The sequence below is a fragment of the Lithobates pipiens genome, unplaced genomic scaffold (genome assembly GCF_037356315.1).
Source record: "Lithobates pipiens isolate NorthernLeopardFrog02 unplaced genomic scaffold, aLitPip1_a1.2 Scaffold_13, whole genome shotgun sequence".
Lineage (NCBI taxonomy): Eukaryota > Metazoa > Chordata > Amphibia > Anura > Ranidae > Lithobates > Lithobates pipiens.
This window is the reverse complement of record NW_027507718.1, coordinates 234,485,725-234,510,635: the sequence shown is the minus strand read 5'-3', so window position 1 is coordinate 234,510,635 and position 24,911 is coordinate 234,485,725. Positions and strand designations below refer to the sequence as shown.

Sequence of the window (24,911 nt, the reverse complement as noted above, 5' to 3'; positions counted from 1 at the left end):
TATTTCAGGATCTCAGTAAAAAATGTCATCTGTCAGATTTTCCATGTTTTCTCAATGTTAAAAAAATAAAAAGTTGTGGGGGGTTGGCAACCCTGACAGGAAGGAGCTGAGTAGGAGCCTAATGGCTGCACAAGGCAATTAACCCCTCAATATTTGGGCATCTTTACTGTACTGTAATCAGCAGACGCTACCTACAGCCCCGAAAACCACACCACACTTTTTCCGTGGTGCTCCACACTTCTTTCTTTGGCATTAGGCCCCAATTATGATCTTACACACAGGCCAGCTGCTTTCACAAAACGCCCCGGGTTGCATCATAAATATGACTGCTGCTCGGCGGCTATCTTTAAACAACACCTCTTTAACCACGCATTACTTGACATACTATGATTCAAGGGAGTTGCATAAATCAAACACTATTAATTGATTATGATGTTTGAATATATAAGAGCCTAAGTACCACAGTAATTAGTTCATGTAATTCTTAACGTGATATATTATAGATGATATTAGATAAAACATTTAATAGATCATATAGATCTTTTTTAATTTGTAATTTGAAAGCTGACATTTTTTTTCTCCCTTCCCGTCCTCTGTATGTGTTCATGTTAGTATTTTCTAATAACATACATACTGTATATAGTTATCCTCATCTTTGAGTATTTTTTTAACATTGTGTTGAAGAAAACATTGGTTATATCTATGTTTTTTTTTATGCTTTTAGCCCTCAAGAAGGGGACTTTTACTATATACGTGAAGTAGCTCTTCTATCTCTAACCCTACATCTTTGATATTTTTACTGGCTGCAATTTCCTCTCCCAGTGGCAACCACTGCCCTGATTTCTTGTCCTGTTGTCAATGGCTGTCACAGGGACAGAGGTTAGTAGGCGAGGTTGAAAAAAGTCCATAAAGTCCAACCTATGTGTGTGATTTTATGTCAATATTACATTGTATATCCCTATATGTTGTGGTCGTTCAGGTGCCTATCTAATCGTTTTTTTAAATTATCGATGCTCCCTGCTGAGACCACCGCCTGTGGAAGGGAATTCCACATCCTAACCGCTCTTACAGTAAAGAACCCTCTAGTCTATGCCGTTTAAGGTTAAACCGCTTTTCTTCTAATTTTAGTGAATGGCCACGTGTCTTATTAAATTCCCTTTCTCTGAAAAGTTTTATCCCGATTGTGGGGTCACCAGTATGGTATTTGTATATTGAAATCATATCCGTTCTCAAGCGTCTCTTTTTCAGAGCGAATAAGTTCAGTGCTCGTAAACCTTTCTTTATAACTAATATCCTCCAGACCCTTTATTCGTTTTGTTGCCCTTCTCTGTACTCGCTCCATTTCCAGTACATCCTTCCTGAGGACTGGTACCCAGGACTGAACAGCATACTCTAGGTGCAGCCGGACCAGAGTCTTGTAGAGCGGGAGAATTATCGTGTTATCTCTGAAGTTAATCCCCTTTTTAATGCATGCCAATATTTTATTTGCTTGCAGCGGCTTGGCATTGCATGCCATTGCTGAGCATGTCATCTACTAGGACCCCCAGGTCCTTTTCCATTTTAGATTCCCCCAGAGGTTCTCCCCTAGTGAGTAGATTCCATTCATATTTTTGCCACCCAAATGCATTATTTTACATATTTCTACATTAAACCTCATTTGCCATGTAGATGCTTACCCCATTCATTTGTTGAGATCTTCTTACAAGGTTTCCACTTCCTACTGAGAAGTTATTGCCCTGATTAGCTTAGTATCGTCCGCAAATACAGGGATTCAGCTGTTTACCCCATCCTCCAGGTCGTTCATGAACAAATTAAATAGTACTGGTCCCAGGACAGAACCCTGGGGGACCCCACTTTCCACGCTGGACCATTCTGAGTACTCCTCATTTATCACCACCCTCTGAACTCGCCCATGTAGCCAGTTTTCAACCCATACATTCACCCTATGGTCCATGCCAACCGACCTTACTTTGTACACTAAATGTTTATTGTGTGAAATCTTCCTAATGTGGTTATGGAAACATAAATTGGTGGGCAATCAAAGAGGGGAAGTATGCAGCATGCGTAGCACACTGCTCTAAATTGTGCAAACAGTGGGAGGGGCTAAAAGCGGCATGGTTTAAACTAAGCCTACTCACTGTATACATGGCACAGGTACAGTATGTCACAGTCCTAGTACCCTACCCACAAAATATACTGTTCACCAAGTAGCAGTCTCACAGACATCAGAATACCTCAGAGAGTGTAGGGATCAGGAGTGTGTAATGCACAAAGTGAAGGGGTATAACTAAAGTATTTACAAACAAGGCTTGTGTTAAAGCAGTGTATACTGCCAGCCTAAACCAGTACGGGCCTGTCAGTTGGCCCCAAAGCATATAGAAAAAGATTTTCCCCAGAGGCTGGAATGAAAGGAGGCCACAAGGGTGACAGAAGGTGCAGGCTGCTAATAATAGCGAAATAAAAATGGTTTATTGAAACATTAATCTAAAATCATAATACTGTAATCACAGCCATGACAGTGAGCGACATAACGTTGTTCACCATTGCTAAATGGGCAAGCCAGCTTGTGTTAAATACATACAGACAATACATACAACATGTAACACAAACTTCTTGACACCAAATTGCTTGGCACATGGCACACCACCACAGCAATGCCGTGTAGTTCAAAAGAAAGTGGAGAGTCTATGTGGAGCATCCATGTGTCAACCCCCTGGAGGCTCGAGTTATTGAAGGGAGGAGGAGGGAGGAAAAGGGAAGGGGAGAACCAGGAAGGAGGGGGATATGCCCCGGTAAAGTGCTGTAACTAATCTCAAAGGGTATGCAGACATAGGATCTTCACAGAGCTGGTGTTGACACCTGAAAATCCGAGAAAGTGTATACAGAAGGAAGTCAACATGGATACAAAGATACCCATATGGTGGGTACAATATCAGGGGTACATCCTGTTGATGTAAAGGTCAAAGAGCACTGGGGATCACGGTTTTGATGGTGATGTTGATCAAACTGCAGGGGTCAGCAGTACATAACACAAAAAGTGCAGGGGTCCGGGGTGCATACAAACCAGCATGCATTATATAGCGTGCGGGGTTCAAATATTTCCCCTCAGTATACACATCCTCCCCTTCCCAGGACACATCTATCTCCCCCATCAACCTCTCCAGTCCACATCATAACACAATAAATTTGTGCATACTTGCACTACCCCGTGGTTTCAGTCCTGCAGACCTCAGAAATTGCGGCAGTTCAGAGTGATGAGAAATCTTTTTCTTGGCTGTATCATGTGACACATCAGAGCCAAGGACGATTCTCCCTCGGATCTGTGTTGCAGGCCTGCTACAGTATCTGAGGTCTGTTAGTGACTGCAGTGTGAATGGCACCACAGAGCCACAACAATATGAAAACATTGTTGATGGTTGTTGTGTGGGGACCTGGGACACTTTGCAAGAGATGCAAGGAACATCCAGGGGAACATACCCTGTGAGACAGGTGTTAGTGATGCCACTGTGAGTTGATGTGTGTTACTTTGAATGTTAACGTGGCTGTAAAGGCTGAAGGCTTTTTACAAGCATGCTTTATTGGATATACAGACTGATTTTACTGTTGTGGGCTTAGTACCACTTTAACCAACTCCCACCCGCCATATAGTAAAATAACAGCGGGCGGGATCCCCTCTCGTTCTGGGACAATGTCAAATTATGTCGCCCCAGTGTCGCACCATGTTGCCTAGGGAAACACGGCTCTTTTCCAATGTGATCGGCTGTGTTTAATCACAGCTGATCACATGTAAACATGGAAGTGCAGTTTACCGGCTCTCCTCGCCTCATAGTGACAGACTATGAGGCGAGGGAAGCCAGTCAATGGCATCTCCTCGCAGGGAAGACTGTACAGGTAATCAGAGCACTGATTATCAGTGCAGCCCCAGAATTGCTCATCAGTGACACCAATCAGTGCCCATCAGTGATGCCAGTCAGTGCGGCCTTTCAGTGCCCACCAGTACCTGCTCATCCATGCCGCCTATCATTGTCCATAAGTTCTGCTTATTAGTGCCCATCAATGCGCATATTAGTGCCTCCTCATTAGTGCCACCTAATCAGTGCCGCCTCATCAGTGACCATCAGTGCAGCCTATCAACGCCCATCAGTGCTGCCTCATTAGTGCACATCAGTGAAGGAGAAAAAAAAAAAAAAAAGTTGTTGTTTTTTTCGGTCTCTTTTCGTTGCATTTTTCATTATGTTATAAAATTCCCAGAAGCTGACACTTTACCAAGAAAATTCAATGTTGCTGTTTTTTTTTTTTTAACCTGCCCAGGCAGATATCTATACCTAGTCAAATGCTAATATGATAATGATAAATGACATTGTCATGACATGATGCCTCTTTCATAGGTGTAACAACCTCATGCACATTTAACAGATTTGTCTAGCTTTTTTCATGAACTTATTGATCCAAATGACAAAAAGCATGCTAATCATTATCACTCATGTGATCAGAATTCTTTTTAAGCAGGCTTAGTAGCAAATGAAAAGGTCACACCAGCAGAACTACTAAATGTCTGTATACTGTACAAGTGTACAGCACAGGTTAACATTCACAACTTCAAGAGATTCTTCCATACCATATATAAATAACCACAGACACTTGCTAGGCGGTGTGAAAACGGCACATGTCTGATTTAGCATATTTTTGTTCTTTTGTATTCCTAGACAAGGAATCTGTATAATAAAACTGCCCTTTTTTTATTTTTTTTGTTTTTGTTTTCAAATTAAACTGACATTTAAAGAAAAAAATGTGTTAAAATATACTTCTATTGATCCCAGTGTTGTGTGTACAATTTTAGAACACTAAAAAAAGGTATGCATGACAAAAAACCTTTACTTGCTAATCCGGAAAAGGTGTGGGTATACTGTATGTGCTCTGCAGTGCATTACCATTTATTGTAAATGGTACCCCAAAGCACATATACTCTACAAAAAAATGACATATACTGCTCCACAATGCACACATATGAATACTCTGTGTGTTGTGGTGGGCTGCATGATGAAATATGCTGCAGATGCATTTTTTTCATGTGTGGAAAGCCGTGACAAATGGACTGCCTTAACTCAACATGGCTCAATGCACAAAAATGCACAGAAAGGTGTGACTGGGCTAGTGCTGAATCCCAGGATAACCTTATTAATGAGGACACAGTTCTGCTCTAGAGATAGGTTAAAGCCCCGTACACACCAGTCGTTTTTTTTTTTTCTTCGTTCAACCCAGCAGGGCTGAACGAAAAAAAAACGGACAGCTCAGGAGGAGCCGCTGTACTAACAACAGCGATCTCCCATGCTGTACTATTGTGTTTTGACAGGGGAACGCCCCCCCACCAGAACACTCGGGTCAGAGGTCTCGGTCATGCCCCTTCGAAAGAAGCCCCCCACCAGAACACTCCGGTCAGAGGTCTCGGTCATGCCCCTTCGAAAGAAGCCCCCCACCAGAACACTCCGGTCAGAGGTCTCGGTCATGCCCCTTCGACAGAAGCGGATTTCTGTTGCTTCGTCTCCAGTACACATGGGCCAAATGCTGGCCGGTTGCTATTGAACCAGCCATGCCACTCAACTTTCGGTCTGTGTGTACTGGGCTTAAGGGGCGTTATTACAGGCTTCTTCAGGAGAGGATGGCGGGGTATTTAGCTTAATATTTAGTCTTCCATCAGCACAATTATGACTGGTTCTCTTCAACTCTGAACTCTGAACTAAGGGCAGTTGTATTAAAAAGAAACATTAACTTACAACTAAAGGGAAAGCTTTTTTTTTTTTTTTTTTTTTTTTTTTTAGTTGTGGATGGAGTGGAGAGGGATTAGATTACCTGTCAGTTTTTATTGCTGTCTGTGCCCCCGTTAAGGAGATTCATCCTCTCTATTTGTCCTGTTTATCATTATCATTAAAAGTAAAAATAAAAGGTAATCCCAAATTTTGGTTTATTCCCGGGAAAAGCAATAGAGGGAAATCTCCCAATTGGGACACTAGTTCTGGTGACCTGGGGGTCCCCAAGGAATTCCTTTAATCTTACTTTCTGTTTAGCTATGGGACAGGAAGTAAAGGGAAATCTCTGCAATGGTACACAGATGACCAAACAAATCTGACTGATTATAACCCTCCCTTGTTCCCCTTGCTCTATCCAAAATTAATAAAAAAGTTTTGCCTACAGTGGGGGAAATAATTATTTGATCCCCTGCAGTTTTTGTAAGTTTGCCCACTTACAAAGAAATGAAGGGTCTATCATTTTTATTATAGGTGCATTTTAAATGATAGACACAGAATATCAACCAAAAATCCATAAAAAACACGATACAAATGTTAAAAATTGAGTTGCAGTTCAGTGAATAAAATAAGCATTTGATCCCCAAGCAAAACATGACTTAATACTTGGTGGAGAAACCCTTGTTGGTAATCACAGAGGTAAGACGTTGCTTGTAGTTGGTTAGCAGGTTTGCACATATCTCAGAATGGTTTTTGGTCCACTCTTCTTTACAAATATTCTATAAATCCTTAAGTTGCTTGGCAACTCGAAGTTGTAGCTTACTCCATAAAGTTTCTATAGAATTAAAGGTCTGGAGATTGGCTAGGCCACTCCATGACCTTAATCTGCTTCTTCTTGAGCCACTCCTTTGTTGCCTTGTGGGTATGTTTTGGGTCATTGTTATGCTAGAAGACCCATCCACGACCCATCTTCAGTGTTCTGGCTGAGGGAAGAAGGTTCTCATCCAAGATTTTACAATACATGGCCCGGTCCCACTAGCGCATGTGCAGCTCCATCAGGGAAAAATTCTCTCCTCCATCCAGGAAAGGTGCAGGTCACAGTATGGATTGCGGGTGCTGTTTTTGGGGGATAAAACACAAAAGGAGCAGACAGCTAAGTTAAGCAGGCTGGTCTGGGCAGAGATGCGGTTGGACAATAGCTATAGAGCCCTCCAGTGGCATGTATCCCAAGCATACCCTTGGATAGCAGATGACAGCCCAATGGCTACGGTGGCCTGGGACTGTTGTACGGCAAGCCGGCAAGGGACCCTAACTTTGAGAGCGATCTGGAGTAGCGATTGGAGGAAATAATGGATTACAGAGAAGAGATCCTGAACATCTCGGAAGTGCACCGGGCACTAGAAGATATCGAATTTCTCTATTCGGGAATGGGAGCTGGAGATCGCCTAAAGACAGCTGCTAGACTCTGATCAGTGCCAAGGCTGGCCTCCCTTTGCTTGGGGCTATCCAGAAGTACCAGCTAACAGGCCTGAAATCTCGGCTGAAGTGTCGTCAATGGGGCAGAGTAACAGTGTGCTTTGCCCATCTCCGTCTGCAGCTATAAAAGTGGAGGTCTTATGGCAGATGCAGCAAGTGTTGACTGACCTTGATGAACCTGTTTCTACACAGGATGAGCTTGCATGGGGAAATAGGTCTGTCCACAGCAGTTCAAGGGCTCGGGAGAAGAGGAAGCTGTCCTCATTCCTCAGCCATGGATCACAGAAAGCATGGATTTACTTGGCTTTTCATCGAAGAATGTTATGGATGTGTCACGGTTCCTACTGCGGGAGTGGTCACGCCCAAGTGGCTCAAGGAGGTATTGATCCCATGACTGTTTACTGCTCCTGTTGCTTTGCCTCTGAGCCACACCTCAGTTCATTATTCAGACTGCTTTCCAGCTATGCCTAGTTCTGCATGCAACACTGAGGGCTATACTTTGGTTCTTGCTTTGCAATTGGTACTTGTCACTCCTGGTTCAGCTGAGGCAGTTTATTTAATCAGCTGGGTATAAAATACTGCCTCACTCTGAGAGCTTGGTTAGTTCATTGTCTCTTGTTTTGCCAAGGGTTCCTGTGTTCTTGTTTTCAAGTTGCAGTGTTCCAAGACTGGCCCTCACTTCGGACTCTGCCTCTGTTCATCGTTTAGTCTGACTTCTGGAATCCCTGACTACAGCTTCACCTCGACAATCCTTAGGTAAATTCCTGTCAAGCTGCCGTGCACAGATTCACAGCCCAGGTAGCTTTTTACCTTGTTACTGTGGGCTGAGTGTATTTGCAAGGGTGAGCATACATCTCTGCACCATGAACTCCAACCAAGGTAAGCCCTTACAGGATGATAAGTCCCCTGCCAAAGTGTTGGCACTGGGCCAAAGGGCCACAAACCCATCCCCTTGACTTTCAACAATTCCAGAGACTGGGTATTTTATAGACTTTTCTGTAGAGGAGGAACCACCTAGCGAACCTCCAGAAGTGCTAGCAGCAGAACATGGTACTGCAGACCCCTACTCCACCCCCGCTGCAGTTTCGGAGGCCCAAGGTAAGAAGGTGGTGGTTCTTCCCCAGTGGATTTCAGAGATACAGGGAGGTAAAGCAGCCATTCCCCCTCCCCAACAAGGATCCATACACCTGGGAAACAGTACCAGAGAAATCCCCAGGGCCGGACTGGGAATAAAAACCAGCCCTGGAAAAAATTTCATACCGACCCCATAGCATTATTATACCAGCCCAACATCAAAGTCATTATTTTCTTGTTCATTAAAGGGAAAGCCATGCACATTATTGTATTCACTTCCCCCTTACATCAGTGACTGGTCTGGCGGCGCTGTCACTGACCTCCTCTCAGGTGCCCCCTGCAGGGCTCAGCCAGCTTGGTGGCTCTGCTTTTATCCTATAGTCTCCTCTCCACAGTCCACACACATCTGACTTCTCCCATGACCCCCATCCTGGCGGCACCCCCACTCTTGACTCCTCTCCTGACTCCCTCAGAGACTGCAGACATGATATAAGACAAGAGATGGTTAGAGGTTGCGGACATGATACAAGAGATGGTTAGAGGTTGCGGACATGATACAAGAGATGGTTAGAGGCTGCGTACATGATACAGGAGATGGTTAGAGACTGAGAACATCATACTAAAGATGGCAAGAGAATGCAGACATGATACAAGAGATGGTCAGAGACTGCAGACATGGTACATGAGATCAATGTAGCCTCGGTGTACATGAAATGCAGCCTCATAAGTGCCCATCAAATGCAGCCTCACTGTTGCCATCAAATGCAGCCACTGTGCCCATCAAATTCAGCCTCACTGTGCCCATGAATGCAGCCTCACTGTACCCATCAATGCATCCTCACTGCCCCTCAAATGCAGCATTTCTGTGCCCATCAATGCAGCCTCACTGTGCCCATGAATGCAGCCTCACTGTGCCTGTGAATGCAGCCTCGCTGTCCATCAAATGCAGCTTTACTGTGCCCATGAATGCAGCCTCACTGCCCATGAGTGCAGCCTCACTGTGCCCACCATTGCAGCCCGACACCATCAATACATACTCACCCATGCCTGTGTGTCATGGAGCTGGGTCTGTGTGTGTTTGGCGACGCTGTAACAAGGTCCTGCCCCCCTAGACCAGCTTGTGTGATAGTAGATGGAACACTGAATCTGTGCTCCGCCTATCACACGAGCCGGTCTAGGGGGCGGAAATTTGTTACAGCCCTGCCGAACACACACAGACCCAGCTCTGTGTCACTCACAGCGGGAGATGCCCGCTGTGTGTGAAACATGACATAAGAAGAGAGAGAGGGAGGGAGGGAGGGGAGCACTGCAGGTAGCCACAGCTCAAAGCGGCCCCAGGTGGCCTACTGGGAAATTTCCCGGTATCCTGGTAGGTCAGTCTGGCCTTGCTTGTCCCTAACATCCTTTGACAGCTCTTTGGTCTTGCCCATGATGGTGAGGTTAAATGGAAGAAAGATTCTGTGGACAGGTGTCTTTTATAAACATAACGATTTGTCGTTAGGAGCACCTTCTTAAATTGACAGGACTAATCTGTGGAGAACATACTGTAGCCAGTCTATAGGAGCCAGAATTATTGTTGGTTGGTAAGGGATCAAATACTTATTTTACTCATTGAACTGCAACTCAATTTATATAATTTGTATCATGTTCTTTTTCTGGATTTTTGATTTATATTCTGTCTTTATCATTCTAAAATACACCTTTGATAAAAATGATAGCTCCTTCATTTCATTGTAAGTGGGCTAACTTACAAAATCTGCAAGAGATCAAATAAATATTTACCCCACTGTGTCGTACCACTTTAATGCAGTTATATCAGCAGTGGAAAATTTATTATGGAATTCAGGGGCCAGGTTGTCCAGTCTGCAAGATTTTTGTTAGAAGCCAGCTCCACTGACAACTAGAACAACTCTAAAAAGTTAGGCATCAGCTGTAGTGTTTAAGGAGCATTGGATACATGGCTTCTGGGATATGTCAATGTTCATCTTACGGGAGCTAAAGCAGACCACAGCCAAAGATTCACAGAGTCTCGGGGGCTACGTTTTAAAGTAAGCATGTAGTGAAAGAAATATAGAAGTTACCATTGCTGACATTCTTCTAAAAAAAAAAAACACACAGTTGCCTGGCTGTCAAAGTCATCCAATGGGTTTAATACTTTTTGAGTTACTGACCAAAACAAGCACGCAGGTGAGGGTGCAGTCAGAGTCCATAATCTGCATACGCATCCCAGACCACAGACTATGAAATTACTGAAACATTTGAACCAACATACCAGCCACGTAATCAAATATGTTCGAAGGTGAGGTCTACAATGGCAGTCTTTACTTCCCTAAAGTGGTTGTAAACCTCAGACATGAAGTATGAACAAAACATATGCTTCTATAGAGTTTCAATTAAGAGCACTATGCATCACTTTTGTCTGCTGCTTCATTCCTCTGCTATCAGCATGAATCACTTCTGACAAGTTTTCCTGACACCAAGAGAAAAAATGGTGACAGGGGAGGTATCTCCAGCTGATTGACAGCCTCAGCTCTGTTCCTGTGTGCTGCGTAAGGGGGGAGGGGGGTCTCTGAGCTCTGCATAATATAACTTTAGCTCTCCTCCCCTTTTTTCTTAATTCTCAGACAAGCGTTATAAATTCTAGACTTTGAACAGATATAGAGAAGTCTGCTTATGCTGTAGACAGGTACATCTTTTGTAGGAGGACTTGTTACATCTACAGTATGTGTATCACTTCACTGGGTATATGTAAGGGCTTACATTCACTTTAATCCAGGTTTACCTTAATATGGCGCTCACTAGAATTTCTCAAGGGTAAGTCTTTTTGTTCTCATCTCTGATTTGAAAACCTAATCAAGGTCATCAGCTGAAGAGGAGACTCTGCTCCTCACAGAAGACCACACAACCAGAATGTAGAGCTATTGCATTGACAGATTTTTTTCCCCAGTCTTTCATGAAGGTCCCCAGGTGCTCTCACTAGTCATCTAAACCACCATAAAGAGATAAAGCATTTAGGCAACACGGAAAAAGATACACTGATCTTGACTTTGCTGGTACTGTAATGTAATTTAAAAGTACTGATCTAATTTGTCAGTCATGGGGACTCTAATTGCATTTCATCTATTTCAGAGCTTGCCCTTTTAAATCACTTTCATTTTAGCTTCACTCACACTGACACAGCAATTGACATCTCCTATTGGCTGAGCCCTGGAACCATCACCTGTAGTACTTCAGTAAAATACTCCATATCTCCATTCATGGCCTGTTAGGCCCCTTTCACACAGGCGGACAGTATGTCCGTATTTCATTCATCCGTTTGCAGATGAAATACGGACATACATGCATCCCTATGGGATAGCGGGTGTCTGCGGATGAACATCCGCAGACACCCGCTATTGTCCGATTCTGCAGACGGAGGAAAATCCTATTTTTCTATCCATCTGCAGAGCGAATCGGATGAACATGGACAGACGGTCCGTGCTCATCCGATCCCCATAGAGGAGAGCGGAGAGCTGACAGGGCGGTCCCTGTACAGTGTGACGGGACTGCCCTGTCTGCCGCTGGCTCAGCGGGGACAACGGAGCGATCCCCGCTGAGCGAGCGGATCATCACGGGGTGGATCATTACTGATCCGTCCCGTGTGAAAGGGACCTTACATAGTTTAATCTTGAGCAAGTCTCCAGAAATATATATGCATAATCACAGGGCCGCCTAGAGTGCACTGCTGCCTAGGGCGCCTGGCCACTGGTGTTCCTACTTACTTCTCTCTGCAGCAAGCAACTAAGTTTCAAAATCAGCAGGCAGCCGCCGCTCCATTCGTTTATAGTGTCAGAGGCGCAGCGACGGCAGAGTCTGTGTTCCGTCTCCCAAATGAATGAAAGCAAGTAAACATTCATTGATGGGTGCTGGTAGGCTGCATTGACTGGCACTGGTAGGCTGCACTTGATGGGCGCTGGTGAGGCTGCATTTGATGGGTGCTGGTGGGGCTGCATTCGATGGGTGCTTTATTAAAAAGGAGGGCTATACAGGGCAGGGCAAAGGGGGTTTTGTCAGGGGTGGCGGAAAAAATTAGGTTTCACCTAGGGTGTCAAAAATCCTTGCACCAGCCCTGCATAAACATGTGGTCAGTGTCTAACCTTATCTTCTATGGCAGTCATCGTTGACTATCTGAATGATACATATCAAGTTCGAATATAATTGAAGTGATGTTGGGGTAGTCGATATTCTTCAGTATTCAGTAGACTTCCTGGTAAACCTCAGTGAAGGACACAGAAGGTAATCTATCCCCATCTATACTCCAGAATTGAATGGCTGATAAAGGGACTGGTTGATGTGGCATGACAGATGATTCATTTAGTTCTTCTGACTCCTTTCCTGGCTTTTGACAGAGAGTTGGGCCCAAAGACCTGCTAGGATCTCATACAGCGGGTTAAGGGCACATGATCTTACTGGAGTATCAGTAAGGTCCAGCGCTCCCTTGTGGGGTATACCAATAGGCGTAGTACTCTCCCTACGCTGTTTTATGTTGATGTGGACTCTTTTGGATATGTCTATTGTACCTGTTTTGGATTTGTAATTTGGATACCCATTGCACGGGGTGCTTGTGGGTTGGAGCCTGCAACCTTTATTATCTTTGTCACATATACATGCCCTTTTTTTTGTACTTTTCGGTTTTTGGTGGATGTTAAAACTAAAAGATTTTGCAAAAAAAATAAAATAAACTGGCTGATGGAGTACAACATTTATTGGTTATTTACACAATAAATAGTCATTTTGTTGGGACTCTCAAATTCTGCAAAAGTGGGGCAGATTTTAATTTTTCCCACCATCCCTGTGCTTAGTTCCCGGGTCTGTACACCTGCTGTGCCCATTTTGAGGGATTCTCACTGTCCTTGTGCTGAGTTTCCAGGTCTGTACACCTGCTGGCTGCTGTGCCCATTATGAGGGGTTCCCACCATTCTTGTGCTGAGTTCCTGGCTCTGTACACCCACTGTGTCCATTATGAAGGGTTCCCACCATCCCTGTGCCGAGTTCCCAGCCGGGTCTGTACACCTGCTGTGCCCATTATGATGGTTCCCAGTGATGCAGTGCATCAGCAATGCCAATGGCCCATTGCAATAGCCACTTTTAAATTTGATAGCACCTGCCCAGGATGACACATCAGTCTGAAGTCAACCAGCTAAACTCTGCAACTAAGCCCAGCATACACTCTTCCCTCTAGCAGTACTGTAAGTTACCAAGTACATCTGCAGGCTGGCTGACTCTGCTCAGGCCTCCATCCACACTCGAGAAACTGGAAGTGATGCCACGGTTCCTCTAAAAGCGCTGCTCTACATCCTAGTACCACGCCAATCACTATCTGGAAACCTAATGCAATTAAGCTTTCCAGACAGTGGCTACTAATTGGTGCAGTACTAGGAGGTAAGGCAGGGCATTATTTCCAGAAGTGGCTACTGATTGGCATAGCAGCTGTACTAGGACATAGGGCAGGTGCATTGGGTTTCCAGTGGAAACCGAATGCACCGCCCTACGTCCTAGTAGCGTGCCAATCAGTAGCCACTATGGAAATAATGGACCATCCTAGTACCGTGCCAATCAGTAGCCACTACTGATACCTAATGATAGAGTTGGAGTGAGTGCAGTCTAAAGGCCTGCCAATAGATGGTCTTACCTGCAATCATGTGATTGCGATGAGGTAAAGCTTCCCATAGCAGGTGTGTGTCTGGCACCCTGCACACACTTAAAAGGGACTTTTTTTTTTAACGAAGTGTAGCTTTGGTGGGGGGTTGTGGCGCCCCTGCACCCCCTATTGACAGACCGCCACTGAGTAACACTGATGCCACGTACACACGGGCGGACTGTATGGCGTACTTAGTCAGTCGAAACACATTTCAGCGGACAATCCGCTCGTGTGTGGGCTTCAGCTGACTTTTTCAGCGTGCAGTCCGGCGTACTAAGAATTTCGGATTTTTCGAAATTCTGTCCGTCGTACTTTGGTTTCAGCGGACAATCCGCTCGTCAGTATGCTAGTTCGACAGACTAAGAATGGCGCATGCCCAGAAAGGATTTACACGGCGGAAGGGTGTTTTGCTGTGTCTTGGACTTCCTATTTCTAGTCCCGTCGTACGTGCTGTACACGTCATGGCGCAAGCTTTCAACGGACTGTTTGTGCATCCGTGTGTGGTCAAGTCCGTTCAGTCGAAAGTACGACGGACTGTCCGTCGGATTGTATGACGAACTAAGTACGCCATACAGTCCGCTCGTGTGTATGCGGCATAACACATAATGGTCTTTAACTAAGGAAAAACAAAGGAGATGCCCCCTGGGACTTTATAGGCATAGGTTGGAAACCAGAGAGATGCGTAAAGAAGTATAATAGCTTAACTTCTTTACGCACCTCTCTGGTTTCCAACCTATGCCTATAAAGTCCCAGGGGGCATCTCCTTTGTTTTTCTTGCTCTATTTAACGATGTGGCTATAGGTTCCAATCATGGACTATACAGTTGGCTCGCTTTCTCAATAATTTTCTTTAACTAAGCGACCTTGTACACTATATTTAGAGCATTTCTTCATTTGTTTGTTTGACATTCCTTGAATGTTCATTATGGAGGTTGATAACTTGGATGAGTCAGCAGCTGCCAAACCAGTTACTGACCTGTCTGGGCTTCCTCCACTGATACACTTGCATATTAAATCATGCAAACACTGAAACTGTATCAACGGTAAAATACAAAAAGGTTTATTCACATTTTAAACACATACATTTCAAGTTTTGCTGATTGTGCCGAGTATCAGTTCATGTAAACTTGCTGGCCATGGGAAGTCACTGATTTGAAAGGAGAGTCTCTGGAACACATCTTGGAAGAGAAATACCTGTTTGTCACTATTTTAACATCCAAAAAAGGAAACAGGCTTGCACAGTAAATGATTCTTTTTCATGCTGGCTAGAACAAATTCCTTCAGTATAGCCTTAATTGGCAGCAAGATTAGTGCAAACATAGCAGCAGATCGAGACCTCACTTGTGCATTTTAAACTACTGCATGCATTAGTAAAACTGCAAACAGTACCCTGTTTAACAGAGAACATGTTTTAGTTTACCAACAATCAGGCTTATCATAATAGCTATGACTGTAATTAGATGAAACTTACAGCATACAAAAGGCAAAAATCACAATGCTATTTCAAACTAATGACCTATGCACTTAGATTTCCTTATTGCAACAACTCAGGCTGGTATTTTAACAGGTCACAAGGCAGTAATGTTATTACGATACCAGCATTAGGCCTAAAATACATTTCTTAGCTTGGAAATATGCTAGAAAAGCCATACATTATGTATTAAAAGATGCATAGTAATTTAAATAGTACTGCTAAGATTTTTCTAGTTTTGCTGTGAATGCATTAAAATGTATGGTCATGGATAAAACAGCATTCATTTGCAAGTTGTAATTACAGGGATTTGTTCCCCCCCCCCCCCCCCCCCCGCTTACAAAATGAATGCAGATCTTCACCCTTTTAAAACATGATACCTCATCTCCACCCTCATCTGTTCCTCTAAGCAGATAGTATTTTTTTCCCCAATTTTTTGTTCTAAACAAATTGTCTGGCCCCGTCCCCCTTGCACATCATTTGCCTAGGTGAATGATGTGTCTTTCCTTTGCCTCCTGGGGTATGCAGACTACACAAACAGAAAGTCCAGCGCTACAACCCATTTAATGCTCTACTAAAGGAGCGTGTGTGTGTGTGTGTGTGTGTGTGTGTGTGTGTGTGTGTGTGTGTGTGTGGGGGGGGGGGTTGATCCACAGTCACACGTCTGAGATTAATAATCCAGAGATGACCCACACAACCAATGTCGCTCTAAAATCTTGCTTTTCTTTCAGGATACCAGAATGTACAATACACAAATACAGTCAGTTGACGCAGTTCAGCCTACAAGACCTTAAAGCGGAGTTCCACCCTAAAGTGGAACTTCCGCTCATCGGAACCCTCCCCCCCTCCGGTGCCACAGTTGGCACCTTTCAGGGGGGAGGGGGGGGTGCAGATACCTGTCTAAGACAGGTATTTGCACCCACTTCCCCTGGGAGTCTATGCCTCTTCCTGTCCCGCCGCGCTGTCTACTGGGACACACGGGTCCCAGAGACTGCGCGGCTCACGCATGCGCAGTAGGGAACTGAAGCCGCAACGCTCCACTTACCGATTCCCTCACCGAGAATGGCGCACCAGCAGCCGAGAGCCCAGCAATTAGTCGACCTCAGCTGCCGACATTGCTGGACTCCAGGAAAAGTGTTCATTTATTAAAAGTTAGCAGCTGTAGTATTTGTAGCTGCTGGCTTTTAATATTTTTTTTTTCGGGTGGACTTCCTCTTTAATCATTAGGATTAAGGCCTTGTAGGCTGAAAACTATACTTGTAGCTCAATTTCAAAATATTTAAAAGGGGTTGTAAATGCAGAAGGTTTTTTTTATCTTAATGCGTTTGACGCATTAAGATAAAAAGCCTTCTGTGTGTAGTAGCCCCCCCCCCCCCTTCAGCTCCCCTAATACTTACCTGAGGCCCCTCTCTGTCCACTAGTGTGTCAGCCGTCCAAGATTCTCCTTCCTGATTGGCTCCCACTGCTGTCAATGTCAGCTAGCCAATCAAGGGGGGGGAGGGGGCTGGGGCTCCATGTCTGAATGTATACAAGGAGCTTTCACTCTGCTTGGGTGACCCCAATGCAAGCTGCTTGCTATGGGGGCACTGAACAGGGAGGGAGGTGCCAGGATTACAGAAAATGGAACCAAGAAGAGGAGGATCTGGGCTGCTCTGTGCAAATCCACTGCAACAGAGCAGGTAAGTATAACATGTTTATTTTTATAGGAGAAAAATACAAGATTTTACAATCACTTTAACTGTAAAAGGAGCCATTAACTGGAAAACCTAATATTCAGCAACGGACAATCTAGTCCTGTGATAGATGTCAGTTCAGAGAGCTAAAACGAAAAAGAAGAATTCCAGCCTCAACCCCTTACTCTCAAAAACATCTCCCCCCCGTAACACCTATGCTGATTAACGTGTGTAAAAAAAAAAAAAAAATACATATGTACTTACATGTTTTCAGCCTGTTCTGGTTCAGTCACATAGTCCCATGTTTCTGCCAATGATGCCTGCAGGGGAGAGAAGACAACGCTTGACAATGGCTGAGAATGTTTGGGATCGGTGACATCCCCCAAAGGCTCCAATGTCCCAGGTGTGGTCGGTTCTCCCTCCTCTTCCTTCAGTCACTGGCTGACTAATGGCAGCCAGATCACGTAAACAAGACCAGAGTGGGCTGAAAATAGGTAAGTATACACACATTTTTTTTTTTTTGTTACAGGTTAGCAAGCATAGGTGTTAGGAGGGGGGAGAGTTTGTTAAACGGTCCCTCATATTATTTCACAATAGGCTCTATTAACGAAGCTTTAAAGCACAACTCTGGGAAAAGTAAAAGTCGGCACAGCCCCACTGCAATGGTTAACTGCATGTTTAGTCTAGGGATGGTAAAAACTGTTTTACTTACCTGATCCTCCACTCCCCCAGTAGACAACACTCCCCCCCCCCCCCCATCCCCGTGCTCTAGCAGTGAACTGTCCCTCTGCATACTGATGCTCAATCAAGGGTTATGGTCTCTGCATCAGCCTTGATGACGTCAGAAGCATCTAACCATCGGAGTGCAGGTACCGATCTAGCAGCACAAAAGAGCCTGCAAAAACAGAGGATCAGGTAAGTAAAACTAGATTGCCTGGTCTACTAGGCATACACAGGCAGTTAACCCTTGCAGAGAGGGCACAGCCCAGTTACAAATGAGGAATTTTACTTTTCTTGGAGTTCAGCTCTAACACACGGATAAAGACCTGTTTGTTTTTTTTTACATTTGCAAATCTCACTGGATTCCTCTAAAAATCGATTTTTTGAAAATCAACAATCTTTACCGGGATGCTTTATGAATAAGGCTCGTAATATCTACTATAATATCGTCCAAAGTATTATTGCCACTGAAAAAGATCCAACATTTCCTTTGCCAACAAAATATATTTACTTTGGTTTCATATCACAGTATAATACAGGAGTCAACAAAAGCCAACATCAAGTAATGAATAGCTAACAGTCATTTTGCAGACTATACCTGACTGTTGTAAATGGAAAAGACATAGATGAATTACACGGAACTACAGTGTATTAGCCTGACAACAGGAGAGATTAGACCCATCTGCTGCTATGTACATTTTTTGCATCAATAAAAAGGCTAGGTTTGTGCTACAGTAAACTTTTCTGACCTAACGAATGAGATAAAACATTTGTTATGCTGTAAGACACTTATGGATACAATATATTGCAACTGACAAATAAGGTGGTTGTTGTGCAGTCTCAAGAAATTAGCTCTTCCTTGCAACCCTAAAAATAACCTGATCAAAAAATTGTTTAAAAAAAAAAAAAAGGTGATGTTCACCTTTCCTGTCACTTTAAATAGTTTGTTTGGACCAAGCTGGTCGAAACAAACTAATTTGCTTCACCAAATGCGGCAGTGTCCCAAAACAATCTATGTACTGCATGTAACATCAGCTACATACAGCACATAGTGGTAGGTACCAGCTGTGAGACAGACTTCCCATTTCACACTCGGAGTCGGTTTGAGCAGCAGTCAGCCAGCCATTCATAGGCAGCTTTGTATTTTGTGAATAAAGACAAAGCTTCCTCTGATTGGCTGAGTTGGAGGGGTGAGCTGATGAGGTCATGCTTTCAGACTCAGCCAGAAGAAGCATTCTATTCAAAGAATACAAAGCTGCCTATGAATAGCCAAGTGCCGCTGACTATTTTGCTCAGGGTGTGAGACAGGAAGTCTCTGTCTCACAACCGGAAACTGGCAATGTATGTAGCTGAAGTTACATGCAGTACATACAGTGCTCAGGGACCCAGCAGCACTTACTGAAGCAATAGTTTGTTTGGACCACAAACAATTTAAAATGACATGAAACATGTATATCAGCTTTAAGTGCATGGAAAGTTTGATATTAAACAATCGGTACAGAATTTTTAAAAAAAGATGGAAGCCCATTAAGATATTATTCCTACACATCACATAAGCTTAGCTGACTTTTCACAGTCTAGGACTGTAGTTGGCGGAACATTGTGGGCATTTGTCTTGAGCCCCATCCATGATAATGTCCTGGCCCCAGAAATCAACTGCAAGAGTATCTGAGAGCAGGCTGTAGGGCGGTGTAGAAGGAAGATGTAACTGTTACCATGGCATGAGTGTCTTTGCCTGGAGAACCTTGGATTGTACTGGTCCCTCTTCCTGTCTGCACCAATGACCCAGTAAGAATTACAAGGCAGCAAAGCATGCAGGGCAGGAAGCATAAGCTGTTGTCATAGTAACAAAATACTCTACTTTCTTTTGCATCCCCAGTCAGTTTCCAAACTGACCCTACCTCAGTCACTGTAGATTTCTCTTTCCATTAATACAGGATGATTGTTTGCTTTCCATTTTTGATGCTGAGGTTTAAGAAAAGCTGCCAATGACGTTTTTCTATTTATCTGACTCGACTTGTTCTGTGTGTTTATATAAGTGGTATTTAAGGTGCGAGAAGCAAATATGGTTTTCCCCTTAGGGGCTCCTAAAAGCCTCCATACCTCCCCAGATGTGTTGCAGCTCAGGTATTGCCAGGCCCTCTTTCCACTGTTGTCCCTCAACTTCACATTTACTCTGAGTTTTTCTACTAACATGGCAGCCACGTTTTGATGGCCATGAATAGCAGCAATGTGCAAAGGTGTGTATCCACCGTTAGACTTGATGTTAAAATCTATTTCAACCCCTGCCTTTCTGGCACCCACTACAAATTTATGGAACATCTCAATTGCACCGTGCTTGGCAAACCAGTGCAGAACTGTGTTACCGGAGATGAAATCTTTTCGTAAAGCCAGTTGGGGGTCTTGATTAAACAATCCATAGACCTGAAGCCAAGACCCAGAAGCTGACTTAACAATCCAGTCATGCTCTGCAGGATCCAAGGGTACTGTTGATGATTTGTAATTAAAAGACTTTTTGAGCAAAAAATCCTCATATGATTTTGGTCCATACTGTGCTTGATGCTCTTTTTGGTCTGCAAGCTTTACAGTAAGCTTGTAATTGCTCACAGGCTTTGTTAATAAAAGCAAGTCCACGTCAGGTCGTGGAGGAACCACAACAATATCAGGAGGTCTCTTAGTGCGCGATGGGCGCCTCCTCCTACTGAAATCCCTATCAATTAGTTCATCATCTGAGGAAGACATTAATTCTCGAAAGCGAGAACTCGCCCTGTGCTTTGGAGGATGTCTAGCCAACTCAAACAAGATGGGTGCTTGATCAGTGAGAAAGGATTTAGCAACATAAGGGGACTTCTTGTTTTCAGCTGGCACGTCAGGTTCGGGTTCGCAATCCACTAGAGTATCTTTGGCTCCCAGCAGGTCCCCACTTTGCAGCTTGCTATATTGTTCAATAATGCTAAGGAATTTTCTGTTAGGAGGACATCTATTAGTGTTTTCACATTTATGCTCTATGTACTGAGTGTATTTTTCAGTGTTTGAATCACTGGAAAAGTCTTCATCATCCTTGTGCTCAGTGTCACAGTCTCCCCCTTCACCGCTGTCGCTCCCCTCACTACCACAGCTTTCCTGATCAACAAAGTCTTCCATGTCCTGCAAAGACAGTTGGCACCTTATACTTTTAAACACAGGCATTTGGCACATCCACAAGTCACGCATATCGTTAAGTAGTAAAGGTGGTGAGGGGCATGGACTGGCTGCCTCGTATTCCTCCAGCTGCACATTTAGAGGAGCGATACTTGATTCAAGAGGGAGCAGCAGGGAGGAGGAAGGGTGTGTACTGTTCATGTACCTGGAAGGAGAGGAAGCTGCCAGATCCTCATAAAAGCCATGTCTTTGCTGTTCATTTATATACTTGGGATTATCCAGCTGTTCTGAATGCACCCCCTGGGGAAATGTACCATTCATCTCAAAATTTGGGGTCTGGATCTCAGTGCAGCCAAGTCTTTGCTCTTGCTGACCCCTGCAGCTTTCATTTACAAGAACAGGATTAGTGGTTTCTGTCCTGTGGTCCCCACCAGATAGGGGTCTCCAGTGCTCACTGGCCCCTGGGGAGGGTGACTGGGGCACTGAATGGGGTTGAGCAAGGGAACAAAATGAAGAAGTCTTAGATAAAGGTGCTGAAAGGTTGTCTGCAGGGTAATAATCCTTGCTGTAATGAGATGAAGTGCTACTAAATGGTTCAGAGGTCTTTGTAGGAGCCTTAATGGGGGGTGAGGTGGTCTTGTTGGGTATATAGCTATTACTGGGGGGTAAGGTGGTCTTGTTGAGGGGTATATAGCTATTACTGGGGGGTAAGGTGGTCTTGTTGAGGGGTATGGGAGTATCACTGGACTGTGAGGAGGTCTTGGTGGAGGGTATGGAGGTATCACTAGTGGGTGAGGATGTCCTGGTGGAAGGTATGTAAGTATCACTGGGAGAGGAGTGGGTCCTGATGGAGGCCGTGGACCTATTACTGGGTGAAGAGGAGTTCTTGGTGAAGGATACTGGAGTATTAGCAGGTGAGGAGGTATCAGTGGAGGGTATAAAAGTATTACCAGGTGAAGAGGAGAACTTGATGAAGATTATGGAAGCATCAGCTGGTGAAGAAGAGTTCTTGGTGGAGGACATGCAAGTATCAGGAGCTGAAGAGGTGGTCTTCATGGTAGACAGGGAGGTATCACTGGGTGATGAGTTCTTGGTGAAAGGAATGGGAGTATTACAAGGTGAAGAGGTATTGGTGGAAGGTATGGAAGGATTACCTAGTGAGGAGGAGGTATCGGTAGAGGATATAGAAGTAATACCAGGTGCGGAGATATTGGTGGAGGGTATGGACGTATTGCTGGGTGATGAGTTCTTGGTGAAGGGTATGAAAGTATTACCTTGTGAAGAGGAGGTATTGGTGGAGGGTATGGAAGTATCAGCTGATGAAGGAAAGTTCTTTGTGGAGGTCATGTAAGTATCAGGAGGTGATGAGGTGGTCTTCATAGTGGACAAGGAGGCATCACTGGATTGTTGTGAAAAAGTCCGGCTGGAAGGCAATAGCTGGATGTTGCCATGTGAAAAGGTATCATTGCTTGGTAGATAGGCATTGTTCACAGATGATGAGGTCTTGCTCAGGGGTGCTGTAGACTGCTGATCTCCAGATGATGAGGAGAGGGGCTGAGATGAAGGCAGTCTCATTTCTGGCTCGGTATACGATTGTCCATGCCGGATTTTGCCATCAGAAGCCCCATGACCATTCCAATCGGGGTCATTGTAAGTCATGGGTGCCCCCCGTTGATGATCAGTGAATGCAGGCTCCCCCCGAGGATATGCCTCCTCCTGTCTGCTCCATCCCCCTCCAATCACCTGAGAGCCGATCTCCTCGTCCTCTCTATTGTTGCCGATCGCCGTCTCGTGGTGTCCGGGGATTGCCGGTGACAGCTCCTCACCCAGCAGATCTCTATAGCGGCTCCTGAGCACCACATACTTGACAGCTCCCTCCTGCTTCACCACGGCCACCGAGTTGACATAACGCTTGAACCTGTCCCTGCGCTTCAGGAGCTGATCGCCGGCCACCTTGGGGTCCCTCAAGAAGTGCTTGAAGTGTGCTACCAGCGAGGCATTGGGCACCTTCCCTCCGCCCTGGCACAAGAAGTCCAGTACCTCCTCCTGGCTCAGCTCCTTGGCCATGCTCACACCTTTGCCGGGCACAGCTCAGGGCATGGTGACGGCCAGCACAGCCCCGGGCTTGGATGTGAGCGGCGCAACTTCAACCTCCACACCTAACTTCCACCTGCTCAGCCGGCTCCTCCTCCTCTTCCCTCCCACATGAAGGGCACACGGTGGCCTTTGCTTCCCCAACACCCATCTCCACCCTCTTCTCTCCCTCCAGCCCCCGCAATGAATAACAATTCCCTCCCATCTGGGCGAAGCACCGACACAATCGCCCATCAACTGGGGGCGTGTCAGAGCGAGGGGAGGGTCGGCTGAGCCCAGGGGGAGTGGCCAGGAGCGGGAATGGTACGGAGGAATTCCTCAGTGCTAGGTACGGCAAGGTGCGCGGGCTTCAGTCACCATGTGTGAGTGTGCGCTTATCATAGAGCCCGCTGACGTGTATACATGAGGAGCCCGCACTGCTCTCTATTTCCACTATCAGTCCTAGAGACACAGCGAGGTGAGAGGAAGGCGGAGGCACACTCAGCTCCTCCCACACCTTCTGTGAGGTACTATCACCAAGGCATGGCAGCCAATGGCAGGCAACGGCTCCATATCACCACTGCCACTGCCTGCTTCTTCTTTGTGAGGCAAAATACATACTAAAGGCTTTACTTCATCACTTGACTACCTGGGCAATTTTTGATACATCACAAATTATCACAAATATATCACAAATACATCACAAAGTATCACAAATATATCACAAAGTATCACAAATACATCACAAAGTATCACAAATACATCACAAATAATCACAAGTATATCACAAATTATCACCAATATATCACAAATTATCACAAATATATCACAAATTCAGATTTTTTTTCTAGAAATGGACTTCGAAGCTCTAAACATTATATATTTTCTCAAAGCAGAGGCCCTGGAGAATGAAATAGTAGCGGTTACAATTTGGTTTTATGTTTTTTGTGCAGTCGTCATTTTTTTCAGCACAAGGAAAGAAACTGAAAACCGGTAACCAGCTTCAGTTACAGGGACATCGGTCCCTGCCTCGGTACCTGCCAGTGCAGCTAATCAGTGGCACCTATCAGTGCCCATCATTGCCCACCAGTGCTGGCAATCAATGCTACCGGTCAGCAGGGCCGGTGCTACCACTAGGCAAACTAGGCAGCCGCCTAGGGCGCACTTCTGCCTGGGGCGCCGGGCCACTGGTGTTCCTACTCTCTTCTCTCTGCAGCAAGCATCAGCAGGCAGCCGCCTTTGCACATAGTGTCAGAGGTGCAGCGGCGGCAGAGGACTGTGTCTGTGGTCCGACTCCCGAATGAATGGAAGCAAGCAAACATTCATTGATGGGCACTGGTAGGCCGCATTGATGAGCATTGGTAGGCTGCATTGATGGGTGTTGGTAGGCTGCATTGATGGGCGTTGGCAGGCTGAATTGATAGGCTGCATTGATGGGCGTTGGTAGGCTGCATTGATGGGCGTTGGTAGGCTGCATTGATGAGTGTTGGTAGGCTGCATTGATGGGTGCTGGTTGGCTGCATTGATGGGCGCTGGTGAGGCTGCATTGATGGGTGATGGTGATGCTTCATTTGATGGGCGCTTCATTAAAAAAGATGGGGTATACATGGGCAGGGAAAAGGGGATGGAGTCAGCGGTGGAGCCAGGGGCGGCAAAATGAGGTTTCGCCTAGGGTGTCAAAAATCCTTGCACCAGCCCTGCCTGTCAGTGCTGCCAATTAGTGCCTCACCATCAGTGTCACCTGTCAGTGCCGTCTACCATTGCCTATCAGTGCTGCCCATCAATGCCACCTCTCAGTGCTGCCTATCAGAGCCCATTAGTGCCACCTATCAGTGCAGCCTCATCAGTGCCCATCATTGT

General features: G+C 45.2%; 1 protein-coding gene across 1 annotated transcript; it reads right to left on the bottom strand.

Moving 5' to 3' along the window:
- Window positions 1-15,012: 15,012 nt before the first annotated feature.
- On the bottom strand, window positions 15,013-23,251 carry SOWAHB (sosondowah ankyrin repeat domain family member B). The gene is made up of 3 exons (XM_077476348.1): window positions 19,739-23,251; window positions 17,382-17,437; window positions 15,013-15,151 (listed from the first exon to the last, which is right to left on the bottom strand). The coding sequence occupies exon 1, from the start codon at window positions 23,043-23,045 to the stop codon at window positions 19,740-19,742; it is 3,306 nt and encodes a 1,101-aa protein (XP_077332474.1). The 5' UTR covers window positions 23,046-23,251; the 3' UTR covers window positions 15,013-15,151; window positions 17,382-17,437; window position 19,739.
- Window positions 23,252-24,911: the final 1,660 nt, after the last annotated feature.